Source organism: Lampetra fluviatilis, chromosome 16 (genome assembly GCF_964198595.1).
Source record: "Lampetra fluviatilis chromosome 16, kcLamFluv1.1, whole genome shotgun sequence".
NCBI classification, from domain to species: Eukaryota; Metazoa; Chordata; class Hyperoartia; order Petromyzontiformes; family Petromyzontidae; genus Lampetra; species Lampetra fluviatilis.
The window spans coordinates 11,458,564-11,472,796 of NC_136290.1; the positions used below are offsets into that span (position 1 = coordinate 11,458,564).

The 14,233-nt window shown below is 50.3% G+C and overlaps 1 protein-coding gene across 10 annotated transcripts in view; it reads right to left on the bottom strand.

Moving 5' to 3' along the window:
* LOC144936532 (neuron navigator 2-like) overlaps nt 1-14,233 on the bottom strand; it is a 127,559-nt gene that overhangs the window by 10,725 nt on the left and 102,601 nt on the right. For all 10 annotated transcript variants that reach the window (XM_078863712.1, XM_078863711.1, XM_078863710.1 and 7 more), the window contains 9 exons: nt 13,821-13,954; nt 7,352-7,521; nt 6,160-6,304; nt 5,247-5,409; nt 3,924-4,012; nt 3,282-3,377; nt 2,563-2,734; nt 1,513-1,748; nt 431-585 (listed from right to left, as the gene is read on the bottom strand). In XM_078863712.1, coding sequence (XP_078719838.1) covers nt 431-585; nt 1,513-1,748; nt 2,563-2,734; nt 3,282-3,377; nt 3,924-4,012; nt 5,247-5,409; nt 6,160-6,304; nt 7,352-7,521; nt 13,821-13,954 — 1,360 coding nt within the window. The remainder of the gene's footprint in view (nt 1-430; nt 586-1,512; nt 1,749-2,562; nt 2,735-3,281; nt 3,378-3,923; nt 4,013-5,246; nt 5,410-6,159; nt 6,305-7,351; nt 7,522-13,820; nt 13,955-14,233) is intronic.

The following is a 14,233-nucleotide window of genomic DNA, read 5'->3' on the forward strand; positions in this document are numbered from 1 at the left end:
TCCTGTGAATTTATTCTAAAGGGAGTAAGGCAATGTGTACTGACATCAGGCTCCATCTTCTTGGTTCTTTCGGTAAAGTCACGTTGAAGGGAAGTAATAAAATAATAAAAATAAAACATAATAAAACAATTCTCACGACGTTTCGGCCACAACGCAAGCAGCCATCCTCAGGTGAAAACCAGGTCTGCGTTGTGGCCGAAACGTCGTGAGAATTGTTTTATTATGTTTTATTTTTATTATTTTATTACTTCCCTTCTACGTGACTTTACCGAAAGAACCAAGAAGATGAATCCCTGCAGTCACGAAAGCTTTAAATCGAAATATTCCTACTTTCGTTCAGTGATCGGCGTCTTGCACCGGGCTAGCGTTGGGTTTTAATTTTAAAAAAATATATAAAAAACAATATCAGAGTAATATTATTGAGACTCACAACACGTGGTGCTGGCAGTTGATGGCGGGAGTGAGCAAATCGCCGGGCTGGCCGGCCTCCTGCAACCCGTCGAGGATGATGACGCGCGGCACGTCACCTATCTCCAGGCCGCCGCTGCACAGCTCCGCCAGGTCCACTAGGTACTGGCGGATCTCCTGTCGCGTGAGCGAGCGAGGTTAGAAGAAGAAGAGGAACAGGAGGCGGAGGGGAGGGAGGGAGACGTGCGGGGCGGGGGGGGGTTAGTTCGGCGGCATGGGACGACGGCCCTGTGCTAACAAGAGTAATGATCTTCTTGGTTCTTTTGGTAAAGTCACGTAGAAGGGAAATAATAAAATAATAAAAATATAACATAATAAAATGCAATTCTCACGACGTTTCGGCCACAACGCAAGCAGCCGTCCTCAGGTGAAGAACAGGTCTGTCGGAAAGACAGCTCGGTGGTGTTCATTCAGACGCTGTCTTTCCGACAGACCTGTTCTTCACCTAAGGACGGCTGCTTGCGTTGTGGCTGAAACGTCGTGGGAATTATTTTATAACGTTTTATTTTTATTATTTCCCTTCTACGTGACTTTACCGAAAGAACCAAGAAGATGAATCCCTGCAGTCACGAAAGCTTTAAATCGTAAGAGTAATGATACGCGCGAGAGTTGAGTTCTATATTTCCAGACTGCATAAAGGCACGAATGTGACTGGAGGATCAGTCCTTCATGAAATGCCCTGCATTGTCTAAATCAAGGCCGTGTGTACTTTGCGCGCAGTATTAGCACGTCACGAGAACACTACGTTAGTCTCTCATGAAATGTTACACGACGAGTCCTATACAAGTCTGTGGATCTAACGTAAGCATGCGGGTCCCGTATAAGTACATGAGTCCATTGTTATTCCGATGTGTGTCCACAGGCCCCACGTTATCCAATGGGCCAAATCTTAGCCTGTCTGCTTAAGCATAGTCTACGAGGTCAAACGTTAACCTATAAGTCTATGGGTTCAACATTGGTCTTTGGGTCCGTTGCTGGCCTATGGATCCTTTGCCAGTCTACGGGGGTCAAAACGTAGCTCCGGTGTGAGTGCGAGACGCTCACGTCCGCCGTGGACTGGTTGACGGAGAACGTGGCGACCGTGTCGTCGGTGACCCGCAGCCCTGCGCGCCGCACCAGCCACTGGCCCAGCTGCGCCGCCAGGCAAGACTTGCCGCTGCCGGGAGGGCCGCACAGCACCAGGTGGCGGTGATCCAGCAGCAGCCCCGAGCAGCGCTGCAGCACCGGCTTTGGCGTGAGGCCCTCGAAGGCCAGGCTGTCCAGGCTACTCTCCCCCAGGCCTGTGGCGGCGGTAGCGGTGGTGGTGGAGGGAGCGTCAGAATCGTGAGCAGTGCCATTGGCCGAGCAGTCTCGCGTTTGCCGCTCGTTGCGTAGATTCACGGTTCGAGCGCAACAACAGCCGCCCTGGTTCATACCGATAATTTGCTGTGATGTTAATTGCAACAGAGTAGGCCATGTGTGGTGGTGTCACAGTGGCAACTCCGATTAGCACGCTTGGCTAAGTACGATGCGAAAAAAGTTTAACATAGATACATAGTCCAAAAAATGTCATATTTGACTTGAATCGTAAATAACCCTATTGAAATCCAGAATATGTTGTTTACATCGTGGTGTTTGCTCTAGTTGCGTCGCTCGACACCCTTGCAAATAAGATATTCTGTCTGAAGGGATGATCCGAGTAAAGATATATAATTCATGAAATGAATAACATTAACAGGGCGGTGTCCAGGTGGCTCAGAAGGTCAGAGTGCTGAGCTGGTACCGCCTAAAACCACGGTGGCGAGATGTTGACTACCCCACATGAGGTCGTGGGTTCGATCTCGACCCTGACGCCTGTATATCTGGAGTTTGCGTGTCTCTCTCTCCCCGTGGTCGGGTCGATTTTTCTCCGTTTAGAGTATTTGGCTGCTTTAAATTTCCACGTGATAAGCCACTTTGTTGAGCTATCATCATTTGTGATAGCCAGGTCGCTTCGTAAAAAAGAGTTATGTATCTCAGTGGGCCCCACCTAGGTAAAATAAAATAGTAATCGTGATGTTCGAATCTAGGCAGGCCGGAGCTCAGTCACCGTCTCTTTTGCCGACGACCGCCCACCTTTGAGCGAGATGGCGATGCAGGGCTCGCCGTCTTCGGGGAGGCTGTCCCAGGGCAGCGGCACGGGCTCGGGGGAGTTCCTCGTGCGCCGCACGGCCCCCACGTTGTAGCCCACGATGCTCTCCGAGCTCAGGCCCAGGCTGGACACGGGGTCCACGCGGATGATGTACTCCTGCGCCGGCGTCCGTTCCCGCCGTCGGAATTAGTGACGAAAACACTGCCACGTCTTGGCCACACCCCGCAGCCACCGAGCTCGAAAAACGCCTGCCAAGTCCTGCTGGAAGGCCTTCTAAGTACGCCACGGTGGCCTTCCAATGAGCGTCACGGTGGCGAGATGTTAATGACCTTGCCTGGTATGCACGAGGTCGTGAGTTCGATCCCGACCCTGATGCCTGTATATTTTTTGCGTGTTCTCGCTCTCCCCGTGGTCGCGTGGATTTTTTTCCCCGGGTCCTCCGGTTTTTCTCTCCACATTTTTAAACATCATGAGTATTTGGCTGCTGTAAATTTCCACGTGATAACAAGCCACTGGTCCTTGCTAGGTAATCGCTGAAAAAGAGCTTTATAGTGCAATGGGCCTTACCTGCTAAAATAAAAAATAGTTTTATAGCTTAAATAGTTTAATAGTTTAAGTACTGCGCAGGCTTATTTTTGCTAAGCTTTCGAGAGCTAAAGTGAGATTGGGCATGATCAACGTCGTGTGTGAGAGTTTGCCTGACCTTGAATACGTGTCGGATTATTCCGTCCAGCTCCTCCCACGTGGTGTTTTCTCCAATGTCCACACGCCCCAGGGCAAACTGAGTCACCTTGGAGGTCTGAGAGAACAGAAACCAGATGAGTCGAAGGGCACATCTTAATAATCACCCCGATGCTACAAAACACAACATCAATAGAACGGGACAAGAACTTCAACCGCAAAGACCCAATAGATCCAGACTTCTCTTTTAAATAAACTAAACACATCTCTTAAGTACATTTACATGTACAGCTCATTATAAATCCACTATTAGAAGAAGGCTTTCCCACGCCTATGTGATCATACACCATCCCGGTCAGGTGGGGAGCATAGATGTGGCAACACAGAAGCACAGTACAACAACGTGTATTTGCTGCACTGCTCTCTTTGTTACACACAACACAGCACAGCACGACTCCACTTCCATGGTGGACAACCGCAGCAGGATTATCCAAGCTCGATCCTGGAATACATCCCCGAGATCCGCTAAGAATCCGGTGCATTCCAGGCTTATTTTATCGCGTTCTGTGATCACCAAATACCCGAATCGGCACTCGCGCAGCGTCGAGGACAATTCATTGGGATGGATTATCTCAAAAGAGCCTGTCGTGGAACGACCGCGCACCTTGCTCTGCCTCCAGCTCTCGGCCGAGCTGACGACAAGCCGGACCTGCTTGCACTGTGCCTTGTCCACGCTGTCCTTGAGCAGAGATTCTGCAGGGGCGACGACAACAACGACGACGGCGGCAGCGATGAGAATCGTGAATGAGTACGTTCAACACGGTGGCTTTTCCTGCGAACAATTTTACTATTCGTGATGAAATTTTTTATGTTTTTACTTTTCTTTGGGTAAGATCACACGAATATAAACGTGTCGTCTGTATGAATGCACGGTGAAGCTGATTGTTGTTGTAATCACCATCGAAACGTCACAGTACTCAAATTGTAAACATTGCAGGTTTACTCTCCAACACACCGGTGTGCTGAAGTTGTAACTAGTTGGCACGCTTTGTTTAGATGACAAACCTTACTAATTGGTGTGTTGGAGAGTAAATCCACGACATTTACATTTTGAGTACAACATTTCGCTGGTGATTACAACCAGCTTCATCGGACGATTAGCCAGAAATGTGAATAAGTATTTCTGTTTCGGTCTTAAACAGAGTAAAGGTGATGTCATCACTGTGAACCTATCACGCGCGAAGACCAGAGGGGGTTTAATTTAGTCATACAAATTACAACGGATCATATGAATCTAAGAATATGCATTACCTATTACCGGTTGGGTTATTTGCTAATACATTTTGATTCGACACAAGACAATGGGATTTCACAGCATCGAAGTGCAAACCCGCATCTCAAGGTGCTCTGCAGAATTAGTGGGCAGACTTCTTTCATGGAGAGAGGTAATCAGTCAGAGGCGGAGAGAAGAAGAGAACACTTTTGAGCCCTGGGATTTGGAACAGAGGCAGAGAGGGAGTCATGGTCCTGGATGGCTGGGCGAAGGGAGTTCCAGAATAATGGGGGTTAGCAATAATACAGGTGTTGCGATGTTAAAATACCAAATACACACCTATTGCTAGGCACCAAGTCTGCGTAAACCACACATGTGCGTCTATTTGGTGTTTGAACATCATCCGTATTATTGCCGGAAAGGGTCCCGGGTATCATCTCGATACCGGCACAAAGCATCGCCATAGACATCCAGCCACTGTTGTGCATGGGGATCAACTCTATCAACGAGCTAGGTTTGTCTGTGTCCCATGTGCCCCCCCCCTCCCACCGTCCCCCTCCCACCGTCCCCCTCCCACCGTCCCCCTCCCACCGTCCCCCTCCCACCGTCCCCCTCCCACCGTCCCCCTCCCACCGTCCCCCTCCCACCGTCCCCCTCCCACCGTCCCCCTCCCACCGTCCCCCACCCCGTGCCCCCCCCCTCCGCGTCACGTGCCGAGGTTGGAGGTGCTCGGGAGGCTCCGGCTATGCTGCAGGCGGGAGCGGAGGGGGCGTGGCGACGTGGGCTCGGCGGTCCCCCCAGGGGCGGTCGCCGCTCCCACCACGGGAGTGTCGGACTTGAGCTGATCATTCTCCACCTTGAGCGACTCGATCATCGACTGCCAAAAATGGAAATCGGGACGGGGGGGAGGGGGGCAGCAACGTACGTTCGACCGCGTTGAGGACGTGATGCGGGAGAAAATCGTTTGCAGGCACCTGTCACAGCACCATCTGCGCCAAATCATCATCACCATCATCGCCATCATCAGAATATGCATGCATACTGGAGGAATCCGATGAGCTATGAAGTTATTGTTCACAGATGTTCAGAAGGGGCAGGTAAGAGCGGCGATGAAGGCCCGTCCCCCCATGCCCTTATCATGCCTCGCTGTCACGCGATGCCACAATCCATCTCACTCCTGCACGGGAACCCAACTCATTGTTCCATATCCAAGGTGGTGATCCTCTCGGGTGCATTCGCTCCTTTGGCTGCCATTCCACCACCTGCCTCGTCCATCAGCCGACATGCAAAATATCCCTGCTCCAGCCCAGCAACTTTCATGAACAGTCAACAAAGAATGGGGCTTCTGCTGTTTTAACATGCTGCTGTTTTTAACATTGTTATTATGCAAAACATGTACACAGGTACATGTTTCTTTGTGCACTTTGCTTTCGTTCTAATTCATTTCTCGGGATTATGTTTTTTAATCGCAATTATTTATACGGACACTATTTCGAACACAGAATATGCGGCTACACGAAGAATGGGTTTCACACCCACGTTTTCGTGTGCACGCATTGCTCGAGTGCGTACGCTGACGCGTGCGTTCGTGTGCCTTGTGCGTGTGCGTGCGTGCGCCTGTGCAGACCTGCATGGAGTTCATGGCATCCTGCAGCGTGTTGAGCTGGTGCGCCGAGTTGAGCGCCTCCAGACGTATGTCGGTCAGCTTCATCTCCTTGTGCCGCAGCTCGCTGCGCAGCTGCATGATCGTGTCCACCTCGGGCGGTGGCGGCCTGTAGTCGGAGACCACAGCGTGGCACATGGCAGCAGCAGCAGCAACAACAACGAAGTGTGCGTTCTTACATCGATTCAGAACTGTTCATGGCAGGGCACTGCCCTCTGCTGCTCATAATGTACCCCCACAGTCTAGAGCAACGTTCTTCACTGCAAGGCCCGCAGGCCACTGGCGGCCCCTGGTGGCCTCTAGTGCGGCCCCTGACGTGCGGCCCCCAACAATACACAAATGTGAAGACACCCACATCGTGCTGCCAAAATCCAATGGTTTCAAATGTGTGGCCGCCCTCACACGGATGTCTGACTGGTGAAAGTGGCCTCCCTCTGAAAATTAGTGAAGAACAGTCGTCTATAGCCTACAACAACTGATATTCATGGCGATTACCCATCCAAGCATCCTAATACTTATTTGAATCAGAAGCCAAGCATGATAAGAGCATAATGAGTCTGTAATTCTTCAAGTCCGTTTTGTCACCCTTCTATAAACAGGAGGATAGTGTTTGGCATCATGACAGAATTGTGGTCTTTCATTGCTGTGTAAACATTTAGTAAATAGGTCTGCCAATGTTGTTTCAACAACTGGTCCCAGTTATACCAGGAGCAGAGTAGAGTATCATCTCAGCTATATATGTCAGAATGAGCAATCCAACAACCCAAAAAATAGTTCTGCACCCGGCATACCGCATCCAGTATACCTCTCAATTCGGCTGTGATGGCTTTGACTACGAATGATGTGTCGACCGCCAACCAAAAAGTATGGACCGCCATCTAACCAGCAACCTAACAAATATTCAGTGCAGAATTAAGCATTGTCCACCAGGATGTCGTGGGTTCTATCCCAACGCTGAATCCGGGTTCTCTGGTTTTCCCTCCACATTTAGAAATACACGTTTAGAGTATTTGGCTGCTATAAATTTCCACATGATAAGCCAATTTGTTGCGCTATCATTTGTGGCCAAGTCACTGATGAAAAATAGCTACATAGATCAGTGAGCCTTACCTGGTCAAATACAATTTTAAAAAAAATGTTGTCTGTGAAGCCGTACCCTGCAGGGCCTTCGGAGGGCTTGGTCCCAGGCTGGCCGGGCGTTGTAGTATCCGCTTCGGACGTGGCGGCTGGCTGAGCGGAGGTCTCGGGACTCTTCCCTGGCTCTCCCTCGCCGGGGCCTTTGCCCCCCTTCTTCTTGGAAAACGCTTGGCGGAACGAGATCTTCAACTGCGACGCCAAATAAACAAAAACAAACGCTGATTCGCATGGAGGGCAACGTAAACGGTAGCAGAGATTTGCCGTGAGGTTTCTTTGGGGTCCTGTTTATTTGTTTTTTTTTTTCAAACAACTTCTGTAGTCGGTGGCCAAAGAGAGCTGGGTTTTTTTATGCTCGTTTGAAGTTATCCATAAAAGCTTTTCATATAGTTGTTTTATATACTACATACATATATATGAAAGAACTTTGCTTTAACACGTGTAATGCATTCATACACAGTGCCTAATTTACTTAATGACTTTAGTCATACAAAGGAAACCACTAATTTTAATAATTGGCAGATAACCCGTGGACCGTGGTTGCCTTTAAGATCAGTGTAAATTATGTTATTGTGCTTTCGTACTGTAAACCATACCCAATCGCACAAAGGTGATATGAACACTCTGAACCTTTGGCAAAGCTGTTGGCGCTTAAGGGGCTATTGTAAATTAATCGATACACTCACACAATACAACAAACATAGTGATGGGGAACACTATGGAATTAAAGCATTTGACCCACTGTTAACCCAATGAGCCAGTCATTTTGAGAGGAGGCCTTAAAGCATAAATGTTATGGGTTTCCAATTCGCTTCTTTATTTGAACTGGTATTGTTTATTCCTCCCAATCGTCGGCAATTATAATCAAGAAGCCACTGTAAAAAAAAACATCTTCATCACACGACACGCGATGCCAACAGTGGCCCTTAAAGGGAAATAATTCAAATTGAGCAAATTGGTACATTAATCAGCACATAATAATAGGCACAAATAAATCTTGATTCGCATAAGCCGAGCTTCTTTCTCCTACTTCTCAATGAAAACACAGCGATGATCACTTTTGGCACACACACACACACGTGCCGATGCTGTTAGCATGCAGTTTGGAAGAAACTAGCGCTGGCACATTTGGCTAAATCAGGGCAGAGTAACGCCAAGGCTGTCTGGCACGGCATGTGCCGGGTTTGGCATGGCTTATGCACTTACTTCATATACCTGCATCAGGCCATGGAGAGCCAGGGAGGAAAACAAAAGAGAAAAAAAAATCAGCACTCGCATTCAAGAGCAGTGGCACAGTTGGACTCCAGGTCCCGCAGTAGCAAGAGCAGCCAAAATCCACCTTGCCTCATCCGCAGGTCTCACCCCAAGCCCGCACTGCACACCGCAGGATCAAGCCAATCCTTTTTGAATAGCGATTGCTTTTTTAAGTGCAAATGAAAAGGTGACTTGGAGAGACGAGAGAGAGAGAGCTCTACGGGTTCTGCCCCTGCAATGGCGTTTGAGCGTTCCCAGACAATGGCACGCGCAATTAAAATAAATCTTCACGACGGAATTGGCTTGATTCTCGGAGCTTTCGCGAGTTTAATTGTTTTCCCACGGACGCGTTTTTGAGTTGCCCATGCTCCACGTGCTGGAGACTGCTCACGACGTCCGGCGTTTTCGAGCGAGACGTCGGACGTCGTGCCGTACAGCACGCGGCGCAACCCGAAAACGCATGGAAGAGCCGTACAGCATGACCGGGAAAAGAAACAAAATTACTACGGAGGAGATTAATTATTATTGTTATTGTTTGGTCACTGTGTTTATATCGGCTCCGTCGGCCCATATGCGGTTATGCATGAAAACTGTAACGGACCGGCAATCCCAGGAGCCCAACGTTGCCACCGCTTCAACGAGGGGTGGGTAACAGATTCCTTAACGAGTCCCGAAAAGGACTTTCAAACTCCTTTGGTGGATCACATATTAAAACACACATTTATCCAAGAAGCTATTTTTCTTTTTATTCGGGCTCACCTTTGCTGCACTAATGCGATGCCTGTGTCTACCTTCCTCTCGTTAAGGCTGTGGCGTCACAGTTGCAAAGTAGACACGCAGCCTAGAGCAGTGTTCTTCACCAATTTTCAGGGGGGTGGGGAGGGCACTTTCGCCGATAAGACATCATCAGTGTGAGGGCCGCCGCATATGTGTAAACCATTGGGGTTTGACAGCAGCACGATGATGATGGGGGGGTGGGGAAGGTGTGTTTTCACATGTTGTGTATTGTCGGGGACCGCACGTCAGGGGCCGCACTAAAGGCCACCAGGGGCCGCCAGTGGCGTGCGGGCCTTGCAATGAAGAACACTGGCCTAGATGCTCCAAGTGGGGAGTAATTATCGTTTGGGGAATGGGCGGAGTTTGCAGCGGGGGGGGGGGGCGGGGTGGCACGGGGGGGCAACGCCCCTCCTAAACTGGGCACTTTTATTCATTTATTTTCAGCAGTTTACAATTATGATTTAAACTAAATTCATGAATTTGATCCACGCGCCATTCCTAATGTGAGGGAAAAAGCGAACCCCTGCGCCACCCCACCCCCCCCCCCAAATATAGAAGTCAAACTCCACCTATGGGTTGGGGGGCCATTTTAAAGTGGTAGGCCTCACATGGCCGCGGGCCGTGGGGAACGACGTCGTGCGTCACGTGGGGAACGACGTCGTGCGTCACGTGGGGAACGACGTCGTGCGTCACGTGGGGAACGACGCCGTGCGTCACGTGCGGAACGACGCCGTGCGTCACGTGGGGAACGACGTCGTGCGTCACGTGCGGAACGACGCCGTGCGTCACGTGCGGAACGACGTCGTGCGTCACGTGCGGAACGACGTCGTGCGTCACGTGGGGAACGACGCCGTGCGTCACGTGGGGAACGACGCCGTGCGTCACGTGGGGAACGACGCCGTGCGTCACGTGCGGAACGACGTCGTGCGTCACGTGGGGAACGACGTCGTGCGTCACGTGGGGAACGACGTCGTGCGTCACGTGGGGAACGACGTCGTGCGTCAAGTGTGGAACGACGTCGTGCGTCACGTGCGGAACGACGTCGTGCGTCACGTGGGGAACGACGTCGTGCGTCACGTGGGGAACGACGTCGTGCGTCAAGTGTGGAACGACGTCGTGCGTCACGTGCGGAACGACGTCGTGCGTCACGTGGGGAACGACGTCGTGCGTCACGTGGGGAACGACGTCGTGCGTCACGTGCGGAACGACGTCGTGCGTCACGTGGGGAACGACGTCGTGCGTCACGTGGGGAACGACGCCGTGCGTCACGTGCGGCACATAGGGCCAAGAGGTTCCCCACCCCTTGCTGCTCACACGCGGCGGCGGCAAGCACTGCCGTAGGGTACAAGGGACTTGTTGTTTTGACACACGCCAGGGGGGCCATCGCGCACATGCTGACAGTCGAAATAAAAGCCCGGTTCGAATGCGGCAAAACGAGGATCAAAACATGCGGGGAAATTGTCGACGCAAACACGTCCTCGTTGTTTTGGCCACAACAAAAGAAAACTTGCACCATTTTAAACTCTCTAAAGAGGGAGGCGTGTCGCTAGTGTGGGTGAAGAGGCCCATTGCAAGGGACTTCAGAAGTGCAGTCATCCTGCGCAATTATAATCCGGGGGGCACACTTTCGCACACAAGGAGGTGCACTGCTAGCTGCGGGAATCCTGTAAGCAGGTCTCTCTGTCTGTCACACGAGGCCACGCACAACAGCGCGGCCCGAGTACAATTGCAAAAGAAAAGCAATGAAACACTCCAACGTGGACGCTGTACGCGGACTTGTTTTTTTATTATTCAAGTCATTTGGCCTTGACCCTCCTGAAAGGTGACTGCAATTACACTGTGCAACGTGGCACAGTGTTACGTCATCTCCATCTGCGCGTTATCGGTTGCATCTGTGGCGAGCGCAAGTATTGGTTTGCGCGGTATAAGCCTCAGTCTAGACTGCGACTTTAAAGAACAGGGGCGCACGCACGACCCCTCGCTGGTGACGCAATTGGCGATGGAGATTTTTGTTCTTTGAGGGATAGATTTTTTGTTTTAACTTGAAGCCCTGAACCTTAACGTTGCTGTTGTTGCTGCTGCTGGTGTTATGAATGATGATAAACTCAAAGCAAGAAAGTAAAAACAAATGCCTTTAAACAAATGAGCCTATTAGTGTAACTGGTATAATTATTGTCGAAGAAAATGTCTGTTGTTATTTAAGAGGAATGCTGGACATGTTATGGGAGTTTTTTTATTAGTGACATTTCCTCCTGTTGTCTGATACCTTAATAATAATTTTATCCCATTCACTATGTATGTGTATGTATAATACCTAATGTGCACACAACCTTTTATATATATATAAATAAACAAGGATTGCACAAATCCCAAAAAAACACGAGTGGCCACCCAAATCAAATTTAACGAGAGAAAAAAAGTTTGAAACAAAACCATCCTTAATTTATTACATGGTCTAAGGTGTCATTTAGATTCATAAACCAACTGTATTTAAAAGTGGATGGGTAATGTTCCCATCATTTCATACCGTGGAAGGTGTCTCAGCGTGTAATTTTATCCGAGTCAGGTGCCAAAGCCAAAAGCTGAACAAAGACAACTTCCTGGCACAACGTGTGACCGGCTCTGAGACCCCTAAAATCTTACGTTGAGCCTTTCGCCATTATTTTATTTGTATTTTAAAAACAAACAAACAAAAACTATCGCAATTGCGTATGCAAAAAAAAACAACAAAGCCTTGCAGCGGTGCGTTGGGTTTAGCACGAAACAAAAGTACGCCAAATCTCTTCGTAACCAAACCGGGGACCTTAAACTAAAGCCCTCACCCATACCCCCCCCCTTGCCCCCCCCCCCGCCCCCCGAGTTCTAAGAGGCTGGAAGGGAAAGCGGCGGTGCATGCTAATGTGCGTGTGCGGTTATCACCTTGCCCGCTTTGCCCTGGGCGTGGTGGTGGTGGTAGTGCGGCGAGCAGGGAGAGAAGAACAATATTTGACAACACCATTGACGGCAAGGCAAAGAGAAGTGAGCAAGTCAACACGAAGTAACATCCCCCCCCCCCGTCCTTCTGCTGCCCATCTCGGCTCCACCACCGCTGTTGTTCAACCAACAGGCAGTTTCTCTACTGCTGCTCGTATGTCCCTGCTGCTTTCCTTTTCCGACCGGTGCCACAGTTGGCATCGCTATTGTCTGTTTGAAACTTAAAGCTGGCACGATGCTAAAAGGGTTATTTAAAAACAAATTAGTTAAATTGATCCAGGTTGAAATGTTTGATCAAAGATGAAAATGGGGTTCCAGTGAGATATTTTTTTTAAGTTTGATTAAAAATTAAAATAGAAACTGAAATGTTATGAAAGCCTGAAATGGAAGATATTGAAAGCTAATTTTCAAAAAAGCAAATGGACTTCAAAGAAAACATGTTGTAAACATCTTAATTGAAAGTGAATGAAAGTTCGGATTTAAACAATCCCTGTGTCCAAACTCAGCGAGGAGTTGTGAAAGAAAATGCCTCATAAGGGAGCCCACAATGCAGAGTCAGGCAGCACTGAAGCCTCGGTAAAAAGAAACCAAATCGTGCTACCACATCACCACCCAGCAACTTACCTCACACGAGCCCAGCGATAAACTTCGGGGTCACCGAGACTCTAGCAGAGGGCACTGTGACTACCGGCCTCATGAGATGAAACATACACCATAGGGAGGCAAGTTCCTCCTCCGTGTAGACCTACCAAGGCCAGCGCAGTACACCGAGGTGGTGGTGTGGTCGACACCAGGTGTACCCTTTCCTCGCAAACACATAACACTCCTTAAAAAAAAGAAATGGCAGAAACCTCCTGAAAAGCGTTGTAGGACTCTGCATAAATTGGTGGGCCACAGTGAGTCGATCGGCAGGTCACACTCGCGGTGGGATAAAGCGTGGGTACTCCCACCTCTTCCAAGACGATTGGCCAGCGTGGAAGAGTAGGCCAAAGAGCACCCTTTTAGGGCTCTCCAGAGCTCCCGCTTAGCGAAGGCCCTGTCGGCCAGCAGTGGCGTGAGCGAGCTATTGCAGAGCTGCGCCTCCGCCTCTCCCGATAAACGGATCACCGCGTGCTATGAAGCGCATTGGGACTTTACCGGCAGTCTGTGCAGCACGTTCGCACCAACGCTCGGTGCTCGTGCGCACACACACACACACCCACGCTCGGTGCTCGTGCGCACACACACACATCCACGCTCGGTGCTCGTGCGCACACACACACACCCACGCTCGGTGCTCGTGCACACACACACACACCCACGCTCGGTGCTCGTGCGCACACACACACACCCACGCTCGGTGCTCGTGCGCACACACACACACCCACGCTCGGTGCTCGTGCGCACACACACACACCCACGCTCGGTGCTCGTGCGCACACACACACACACAGCGAGGCGCGCCGGTGGAGCGCGGCGTGCGCGGTCGCTCTCCTCCTCCGACTCACCCATCCTTTCTTCTTTTTCTTGGCGTCGGCAAGCTCGGCGCTCGAGTGGCTCGTGATGCTGTTCACGCTGGAGATGCTCTCGCACGAGTTCTGCCGGTGCAGACGCGGCTCACCGGCCTGCGGGGACAGGCTTCCTGCAAGGCGACAGCATGCAGCAGAGATTGGCGCGAGGGCCACGCTCGTTTTGGGGGGGGGGGGGGGGGGGCGATGGCCAGGGTCAGGGGTCGTTGAGTCATGGTGGCTACGATGATGATGATTTGACAAAGATCGACTTTCAGATATGTGATTATAGTTGTGCTGGAGACGGCGATGGTTATGTTATCATGTGATTATAGTTGTGGTGAACGTGTTGGTGGTTACAATAATGATGATTGATAACGATGTTAATACACGTATGTTGAACTTCTTTCGCA